Source organism: Tasmannia lanceolata, unplaced genomic scaffold (assembly GCF_043159265.1).
Source record: "Tasmannia lanceolata isolate RefF3 unplaced genomic scaffold, GAP_Taslan_0.1 ptg000012l, whole genome shotgun sequence".
Lineage (NCBI taxonomy): Eukaryota > Viridiplantae > Streptophyta > Magnoliopsida > Canellales > Winteraceae > Tasmannia > Tasmannia lanceolata.
Window position 1 is genome coordinate 23,073,067 of NW_027518689.1, and position 10,465 is coordinate 23,083,531.

Below are 10,465 nucleotides of genomic sequence, written 5' to 3' on the forward strand. Positions count from 1 at the left end.
AGTAGATATTGTCTCATTGGATTGGATTACATCATTTAATAGTCTTTGAGGATTGTTGGAATAGTAGTTGATAACTCACTACAACAAAACCGGCCTTTCCCTACGGAAAAAACCGTAGGGAAAAGTATCAAAATCCGTAGGGATAGACCTTTCCCTACGGATTTTGCCGTTCCCACCTTCCGTAGGCTAGGTGGGGGTATGGAAAGCCTTTTCCCTACGGATTTTGTGCTCCGTAGGGATATACTACTTTTACCTACGGAATAATCCGTAGGGGAAGTGTTGAACATTCCCTACGGAAATTCATAACTCCGTAGGTAAATGTGTGTTTATTCCTACTAAATATCCAAAACATCCGTAGGGATAATGTGATTTTCCCTACGGTGTTTCATAAAATCCGTAGTGAAAATGGTGTTTCTCCATACGGAATATCTAAAAACTGTAGGTAAAAGGTTTTTTCCAATTAGTTTTCCTTACTAAAATTTAAAAAACCGTAGGGTAAAGAGGGATTTCCCTACGGATTGGTAAAAAACAAGTAGGCAAAAGGAGTTTTTCCCTACATATTTTCAGGGAAAAAGTAGGAAAAGAGCACTTTTCCCTACAGACAAGTTAAATTCAGCCGTAGCTAAAAGGTTTTTTCCGTGCATAAATGCAAAATAAAATCTGTAGGGATAGACTTTTCAAATTTTTTTTTTAATCCATTATAAATAACCATTTTCTGTGACCTATATGATACCTGTACTTTCCACAGACAATCTAAACATATTATCAAAATTTCTATTATAACACCCATTTCCCACAACATATAAAAATAAAAAAAAGTTACCTAAATTTAGAATATTTATGAATTCACGATTCGTCCATAGCTAACATCTTATAATTGTTCCATCAACAAAATATTATAATGTTCCGAACCACATATCAAAACAAAATACTATATTATTCCCATCCACATCAAAACAAAATAGTAGCTACATTGTTCCCAACCATATCAAAACAAAATATTATATTGGTCAACATTCTTTATCTTCTCGTCTCTTCATCATCTTCTTCATCTCCTCTTCATCATCTCCTCAATTCCCATTATCATTTGCGAGTTAACAATTTAACCTACAAACACATACCATGTATAAATTAATGTTAAATGAACAGATGCATATAAAGTAAACCCATTTTAAGAATTTAAATTGCCTTTCAAAACAAATTATACACTTACAAATGCACGAGGCCAAGCAACATTACTTCCTAAGACATCGCCGATGACTTGAAGTTTTCCATTCGATCTTGGCAACTTTGCTTTTCGGGATATACCTCCATTGATCGTTACTTCACACCATCCCTCACCCAATTTTTTTCCCCCTACAATTTGGTTGGGATCTTCACTTTTGAGGAACCCTTTTGCCACAGCATCGCCTTCAAAATTCATCAACTTACAGGGAATACATACATGAATCTGAAAACAATTAAGTCATAAATATGGTGCCCATAAGAACTTCATTCATTCACTAATAAGAACTACCATATATTTAAACTTGGACAAAAAATAAATAAATACCTGGTTATACCGATTCTTAGTCTGAGGTGAAGCACGAGGAGTCTTAGCAGCAACATGAGCGGTATGCTCAATCTGAAAATAATTAAATCATAAATATGGTGCACATAAGAACTTCATTCAATCAGTAATAAGAACTATCATGTACTTAAACTTGCATAACAAAAAAAATATAAATACCTGGTTATTACGAGCCTTAGTCTGAGGTGAAGAACGCGGAGTCTTAGCAGCAACATGAGTGGTATGCTGAATCTGAAAATATGGTGCACATAAGAACTTCATTCATTCACTAATAAGAACTATCATGTACTTAAACTTGCATAACAAAAAAAATATAAATACCTGGTTATTACGAGCCTTAGTCTGAGGTGAAGAACGAGGAGTCTTAGCAGCAACAGGAGCGGTATGCTGAATCTGAAAATATGGTGCACATAAGAACTTCATTCATTCACTAATAAGAACTATCATGTACTTAAACTTGCACAACCAAAAATATAAATACCTGGTTATTACGAGCCTTAGTCCGAGGTGAAGCACGAGGAGTGTTAGCACCAACAAGAGTGGTATGCTGAGCAATAGGAACATGAAGATTGGTAGGAAGAGCAATTGGAGAATTAGTAGTAGTAGCAACAACAAGAGGCCTTTGAAGAACAGAGTGAATACTAGAATCAATAGGAGCGGAAAGGGGAGCAACGTGAGTAGGAAGAACAATATGAGGAGTAATAGGAGGACTGCCCATAGCATTAGGCTAATCAATGCGACTTGCAACAGAGGAGTGCAGTTGATTCGGTGAATTCTGTTCCCCTCCAATAATACCCTAACATTAATTAATAAAAAAATCATACATTTGTATGCCATATACATAAAAGGAGAGGATATATCACTTCCCAACAAATATAAACCATAATATAACTATGAATACTTACATTTTGCATGAATATGTCTTTCATCTGCCTCATCTCCTCTTTCATCGCGGCTAATTCCTTCTCTAATACCTCACATCTAGACTTACTGCTTGTCTCACGACGGGGTTTTTTTCCCCATAGAGAAGATGGGGTTGAGCCCGGCCCTAAACAACGAACACGACCATGTTTATCCGGACCCAAAGCTTTGCTGAGGATGTCGTCTTTGGAACCCAGGTTACACTGTGAGCTCTCCATTGGTTGTGTTTCCTGAAGCTCGCGTATTTTTGCCTACAATAAGAATGCAAATAAATTGTTAAAGACTGCCTTATCAATAAGTGAGAAATGAAAGTGAACTGTTTGGTATGCACATTATTAACATACAATAGCATCTCTTGAATTTTCAACAAAGGTCCCATCACTGTGAGTACGGGTCATGATCCATAATTCATCCCGCCCATATGATTTCTTCGTCTTTTCCTCCTATCATCAACACAGAAGAAAAATTAAGGTTTATTAATTAAGATCAATTGCAAATTCAAGAAAGAACAAATATTCAAATTAAAAGTTACCATTTCCTCGGTAATAACAGCGAATGCCTTAGATCCCCCCGTATGTGGTGTCCAAGACTGATTGCGATTTAAAGTATTTTTTGTTCTTTGAGCCTGCAATATCGAGTTCATAGTCTAATTAGTTGGGAAGGTCACCCTTCCAATAGTTAATTAAGAACTATATAAATACCTTGAACTCATCACTCTTCCAATGTTCCCACAACTTAATGTATTGTGACTCGACAATCTTATTAGGCTGAGGTGGAAAAATCACTTCATCACTTGTTTCATTGAAGTATTTTCTTCTTAATTGGTACTTGTGGTCCTTCCATTTTTCATTTAATTGGATCATCGCCCAATCTTTTCCATCTTTTGGAACATCAAACTTTTCCTACATATATCAAAATTAAAAGTGGCATGGTTAAGATATAGTTACAGCATAAGATAAAATAATATATTTACTATAGAAGGATAATCAACTTTATCTCCTAATACATACCAATAATGCACTCCATGCATCCTCTTTATTAGATTCCGGCATATTTTTCCAAGAAAACACGTCAATGGGTAGTAAAGTCCCAGTCTTAGCAATAATACCCAAGAACTTTCCACATTTGCCAGCATTTTTTCCAACCACTTGTTTGTATGCATTTAGTGTGACAGTAAAGCGTCCTTCCATCTTGTATAAATAGTCCAATTTTGTGGGTCCTCTCTTTTTCTTAGTTTTCGATGAGGTCTCCTCTTGGGGTTCTGATGCCACCTGTTGATGGGAGTCCTGGGCTTCAATGACCCCCTCTTCTTGAACCTGTGACATATTTAACTCCCTGCCTCTTTTCATACTGTGAAGCTGTAATGGACAAAATTCATCATAACAGTATGCATGCTCATTTATCATAATAATGAACCAAGATAACCATAAGAATAAAGAAAAATATGATAATATGTTTTTAAATCACTTACATAAAATGTGGATGGGGATACGAAATGCCTGCTTCCTCGTTGATTATTTTTGTCAATGTAATTGGCCAAGATTCAATGGTCGAAATCTGTACTAAAAAATCTCAATAGTTCAGCAAAATTGGCTCAAAGGGAAAAGAAAATGCAAACAATCGACATATTGCCATAATAAAAAGTGTACTTAAGTATTCCAATCAATTCCAACAATCAAAACAAGGCAAAAATCATAGCATGAATGGGGTTCATTATTAAAAAACATTGCATGGAGCAAATAATGAAAAATCACAAAAAACATCGTATTAGAACCAACTGTCATAAACATGTCTTAAGTATCAAACAAGTGTGTTCATTACAAAAGGATATAAACATCACAACAATATATGCCCCATCTTCACTCCGACGTTTCCCAAATATCTATAAGATCATCAGTAAGTGGTGCCTCGCTTGCATCGACAGTCTCAAAATCATCCCTACAGTCTTCCTCTTCTGTATCAAAGAAGTCCCTAGGTGTCGTCTTCTTAACCACATACCAATCTATATTTGTGGGATCTTGTACGTAGAAGACTTGATGTACTTGAGCTGCCAACACAAAAGGATCATCCTTGCGACAATGCTTTAAATTGACAAGGGTGAATCCAAGGGGGTCCTTCTTAACACCCCTATCAGCTTGATAGTCAGCCCATTCACATTTGAATAGCAGTGCTTTTCTGCTTCCACAATAGTCTAATTCAAAAATATTTGTCAAAACACCATAGTAACTTTTGTCCGCATGAATGGGGTTTTTGTCTTTTCTACTTGAATAGTTTGGGGTTCTCGCAACCAAAATGACGCCACTATTCTGCGTCTTCCTTTTCCTCTCGAGCATTTTGGTATGAAAACGAAAACCGTTTATGAGACAACCATTGTACTTCTTTACCCTTGGTGATGGACCACGCGCCAACCACCGAAGATTTTCCGACACTAGCTCATTCCCCTCATCCCGCAACTTCTGAACCTATTAATGAAGCATAACATTTCAATACTATGAAAATTAGTTAGGTGCATATTAACATTTGATTACAATGAAACTATTATATTATTTACTTACTTGGCCTTTAAACCATCCGGAAATTCTGCATTATGAATGCGTTCTATGTCCCATTGTTGGCCACGGGGATGTTGCTCCCGAATGGCATCGATATGTGCACTACATATAAATTGTAAGGATGTCTAAGTTTTAGAGGTGATATAATCGATTCGACAACATTAGCTAGATTTGCTAAGTTGAGAAATTAACTCACAGATGGAATTCACTGATCTCATTGCAGTTGTCTAACACATATCTATGTGCTAGTGTCAATGTGGCTTCATCAAGATCATCAATGTTGGGACCACCAAACAAACGACCTGTGTGGGAAAACACACCCCATACATGTTCTTCGGCTACATGCGCCCTATTGTCGTCATTCCTCAATGGTCGGTTGAAACGTGTCTCAACACTCTGCAAGTACCTCGAGCAAAAGGTGAGGCATTCGTCCGCTAGGTACCCTTCTGCAATTGATCCCTCAGGACGACTTCTATTGCGCACATATGACTTTAGCGTGAGGATACCTTTGAAGATACGATATAGATTTATCTTTATTTTAGAAGTTGAAACACTACCATTAAAATGACAACTAATAGACTTAATAATATTTACCTCTCGACGGGGTACATACAGCGGTAGTGTACAGGTCCAGCTAGTTTAGCCTCATATGCTAAATGAATGGGTAAGTGCACCATAATATCAAAAAAACCAGGGGGAAATATAGTCTCGAGACAACAAAGAGTCACGGCAATCTGAGATGATAGTCTTTCGAACTGTTCTCCCATCGAAACTTTAGAACACAACTCCTTGAAGAAATTACATAAATCAATGAGGACTGAACTGACTTTCTTTGGCAACGTTGGTCGTACAGCTAATGGGAGTAATTGTTGCATCAGAACATGAAAATCGTGGCTCTTTAGTCCTGAAATCTTCAGTGATTCAAGATTGACACATCTTGAAATATTAGCAGCATACCCATCTGGGACCTTAACTCGTTTTAAAACTTCGTAAAAAATTTCTTTTGTTTCCTACTCATCGTGAAGCTATCCCTTGACCTTAGAGACATTTCTTCTAGGTCGAGACGAGCTTCTTCAGTGTCCTTTGTTTTCCCTGTAATATTCAACAACGTACCGAGCACTTTGTCGCCCACATTCCTCTCAATATGCATCACATCAAGATTATGAGGCAAAAGAAGAGTTTCCCAATATGGCAACTCAAAGAAGATACTTTTTTTCTTCCACGGTAGGTTTTTCTTCTTCACCCATTTTTTCGGCCCCAGTAAAAGTGTAATCTTCGGTAATTTTTTCTTCTTCGGTGAATTTTTATTCCCTGTTGAACTTTTCTTCTTCGGAAATTTTTTCTTCCTCGGCGATTTCTCTTGTCTCTTCTTCTTTTGACCCTTCCCTAATGTGAATTTTAAGCCCTGTAGTTGCTTCAACACATCAGAACCATACAGCCTTCTAGGTGGAGATCTCCATTCTTGTTCACCGTTGAACTGGTTTCTATTTGCCCGAAATTTATGATCTTCTGGTAGAAATCGCCGGTGGCCCATGTAACAAAACTTCCTTCCATGGGTCAACCACTGAGAACATGTGTCAACATTGCAACAAGGACAAGCCTTTTCCCCTTTAGTGCTCCATCCTGACAACATAGCATAAGCGGGAAAATCACTAATAGTCCATAGAAGTGCTGCACGCATTCTAAAAGATTCCTTTCGTGAGTGGTCATAAGTATCCACCCCATGCACCCAAAGTTCCTTAAGCTCTTCAATCAAAGGTTGCAAGTACACATCAATTGCATTACCAGGTGAATGTGGGCCAGGGATAAGTAAAGACATCATCATATAGGGTTGCTTCATACACATCCATGGTGGCAAATTATAAGGAATAAGAATGACGGGCCATGTGCTGTGTGTAATGCTCATGGTCCTGAATGGATTGAACCCGTCGCTTGCTAACCCAAGACGAACATTGCGAGTCTCCAAACTAAACCCTTCATGTTGTACGTCAAAATCTTGCCATGCTGGGGAATCAGCAGGATGTCTTAATACACCGTCTTCCTTCCTGCCCTCATCATGCCATCTCATGTAGGCCACTGTTTTTTATGACATGAATATCATCTGAAGCCTTTGTTTCAAAGGGAAATGGCGAAGAACCTTTGCAGGAATTTTCTTTCCTTTCTTGCACGAATCTATTCCGTCATTATCTGAGTTGTTCTCAACCGTTTTCCATCTCGACATACCACATTTGTAACACGAGGTAAGATTGGCGGTCTCTCTCCAATATAACATACAATCGTTCGGGCATGCATCAATCATGTCGTAATGGAGTCCCAATTCCCGAATGATTTTCTTCGTTTCATACATGTTCTTCGGCAATAATACGCCCTCAGGAAAAGCACGCTTTGACAAATCTAGTAACATGTTGAATGATTTATTACTCCATCCACATAGGCACTTAATGTGAAACAACTCAACTATAAAAGACAACTTCGTAAACATCTTTGAACCAGGGTACAACTCTTGTTCGGCGTCCCTTAACAAATTGTAAAATGAAAGACCTGCTTCATCAACACCCCCCTCCCCTCTATCTTCATTTGTTGGATTTCTACCTTCCATAGCTTCTTGCATGTCATCCAACATCTCATGCATGTCGTCATTCGCATCCTCTTCTTCAACCACACTATTCCGGCTAGTAGAGGTATAATGTGATGATTTTTCTCCATGGAAAACCCAAGTTGTATAATTCTTCATCATTCCCCTCCAAAATAAATGCTCCTTTGCCGTTTTAGCATTCACCCGGTAGGAGCAAACACATCTGGTACATGGGCACAAGATCTTCCCATCAACACAGTTATTGAAAGCGTATATTAAAAATTCCTTTATCCCATTCACATATTCAACTGTATTCCTACATAATCCAATAAAACTGGCGTTATCTATAAAAAAATTTACAAATTCTATAAACAGGACTTGAAAATTTAACCAAGCGTATGATTCGCGTTATACCTTTTCTTGTTCATCCAACTCTTGTCCATTTCATATATCTTCTAATGGTCAATAAATCTGTTGAAGAAGTATAAAAAGAGAGAAATAAAAAACTACGATCATAAATAGAATTTTTAATTTTTAACGCTAAATCGTAGGGGAAAAATGGAATGATATCCTTACGGCAATGTTAACTTAACAGTAGGGAAATGTTAGTGTTTCCCTGCAAGAAAATAGAAATTTCCGTATGAAAAATTATTCGGTAGGGATATATACTATGCTTTCCCTATGAAAAATGAAACGCTATATGGACTAAGCTAGTCCCCTAATGGGAATGTTACAGCCTATTTAATTAGAGATGTGCAAAATAAGAAAACGAGTGTCATTATAAAAAGAAGAGGGGGCAGATATCAATTTTTAGTTGGTCAAGTAAAAATTATTTTACTTTGGCCACACTCTACAGTCAAGCAGGACCAAAACCAAAACCATAGCGGACCCAAGTTATATTTGAGCATTAGAATTTTGTTATATATTCATTTATACTTTTTTTTTTTTTTGGGTTGGCGGAATTCCTTGCTTAGAAACTTTAGAGAAGATCACGCAATTGATAAGTGTTCAATTATATTTTGTGAATCTATGTTTTCTACTTGATACTAATAGTCATCATCCCTATGGTAATTAAATCAGCCCCTGCAAGTTAGTGCATTTGCTTCTGCAATTTAACCTACGTCAAATACCCCTCATGAGTAAACATAAATGAGCTACAATATGAAAGCCATTATTGTACATTGGAATCCTCAATTCGGATCTTGGACACTCACATCAGATTTTATAACTTAGTCGGGTCACAACCCATAATAATTTTTAATTATGTTCATTCAGACATACAAAAATTGTGTGCTAAAGAGCTTAATAACTTGGTTTTTCTTTCTAATTTAGCTTCCAACGAATCCCACAAAACCGCAGGAAACAAGCCAAATTTCCTAACACACTGTAGCTTGTCCATCCTAAATTGCATCATCCCAAAACATTATCTTCTACAATTTAATTCAATTGTATGGCACTGGTCTAACTTTATTCCAAGACAATTTCTCTGTAAATGGTCAAGTAACATCTAAAATAAAATACACAAATTCCAAAAGGAGCGTGAGCAAGATTCCAAACACATACGTGAGACTCAATGCAATGCATAGCTAAGATGAGATCCAAGGAGAAGCTCCAGAAATGAGATTTCTAATTTCTAATAAACAGAACAAAATATGCACTGTGCTACTGTCAATACATTAGGCTTTACATAATGACAGTAGAACTTTTAGGAAGAAAAAGAGGCATAGTACTTTTTTGGCTTTAGTATGTTTCTATTTTATTCTCTCAACTCATCCTGAAATAAACTCAAAGCACCCATATAAAATTTTCTATAAAATAAAGCCCCCACATATATTTCAAATTTCAAGCATTCTTTAATCCCACCTCCATTGAAGAAAGGAAAAGAAAGAAAAGAAAAACAGCAGTTAACATAGACAAAATAAGAGGAGATTTTTAATTCATAAAGTATCTTTTCCTACCAACAGACATCCAATTTCCCTATCAAAGAGTAACAATAACTCAAATAAAAAAGCAGCTCCATTATCTTCTCCATCCCCCCATTCAGATTCAGATGCAGAATGTGACACGACTGTGTCATACTAAGAGCATTTTGACGGTGAACGGGCAGTTTCCAGGGCCGAGGATTGTCACCAGGGAAGGTGATAGAGTTGTTGTGAGGGTGAATAATCATGTTGAGAACAATGTGTCCGTGCATTGGTAAGGAACAGACTCACTGCCTTAGTAATCTTAGTACTAATGATACAAATTGGTGTGTTCACATTGCTCTATTGATCACATAGAGATAAATGGAAAAAAGATGGAACAATTTCTAAAAAATATACCTTAAAGTAGATGGGCAGTTCAATAAATTCAATGACTATATGGAAAAATCAGCTAGGGAGCTGTTGGTTACTTTACCAACAGAAGCATAGTACTTAAAATGGAAGAGAACCCACGACTAGAAAACTTAAAACCAAATATTCTACCACACAGCTAAGTGTTTCCATTGCATTTTATAATGAAAAACTATATATATATGCATAAAAATACATACCTCCGATTGAATGGAGACGGGGGTAGGGATAAGGGTTTAGTCCAGATTTCAATGACAATGGGTTAGATCTGGTATAGGAAAGGGGTTACTCAGAATCCTCTCCCGAATCATCGTGCTGCTCCTCCTCCTACAACAAATGCCATCTTTTTGGATGAGCCTGTCCTTGATCCCTTTACCCTTATATGTGCTATCATGACAGATAACACATATGTTTTGGAGTTTGATGAGGAAGAGCTCCAAGATGTGAAAGGGAAGGGCCTTCGATGGTATTCAGGAAACAATTTGGGTCCATTAATAATTGAGGGTGATTCTAC

The 10,465-nt window shown here is 37.1% G+C and overlaps 3 protein-coding genes across 3 annotated transcripts; all 3 read right to left on the minus strand.

The window, feature by feature from the left end:
- Positions 1-2,297: 2,297 nt before the first annotated feature.
- Positions 2,298-3,816, minus strand: LOC143888640 (uncharacterized). The gene is made up of 6 exons (XM_077393078.1): positions 3,502-3,816; positions 3,193-3,393; positions 3,024-3,116; positions 2,836-2,934; positions 2,476-2,742; positions 2,298-2,366 (listed from the first exon to the last, which is right to left on the minus strand). Exons 1-6 carry the CDS (start codon positions 3,814-3,816, stop codon positions 2,298-2,300), a joined length of 1,044 nt encoding a protein of 347 aa, XP_077249193.1.
- A 534-nt stretch (positions 3,817-4,350) lies between these two features.
- LOC143888641 (uncharacterized) lies at positions 4,351-7,111 on the minus strand. The gene is made up of 5 exons (XM_077393079.1): positions 6,058-7,111; positions 5,657-5,947; positions 5,240-5,549; positions 5,052-5,145; positions 4,351-4,953 (listed from the first exon to the last, which is right to left on the minus strand). The coding sequence occupies exons 1-5, from the start codon at positions 7,109-7,111 to the stop codon at positions 4,351-4,353; spliced, it is 2,352 nt and encodes a 783-aa protein (XP_077249194.1).
- Positions 7,112-7,126: 15 nt separating this feature from the next.
- Positions 7,127-8,061, minus strand: LOC143888642 (uncharacterized). Its single transcript, XM_077393080.1, has 2 exons — positions 8,033-8,061; positions 7,127-7,934 (listed from the first exon to the last, which is right to left on the minus strand). Exons 1-2 carry the CDS (start codon positions 8,059-8,061, stop codon positions 7,127-7,129), a joined length of 837 nt encoding a protein of 278 aa, XP_077249195.1.
- Positions 8,062-10,465: the final 2,404 nt, after the last annotated feature.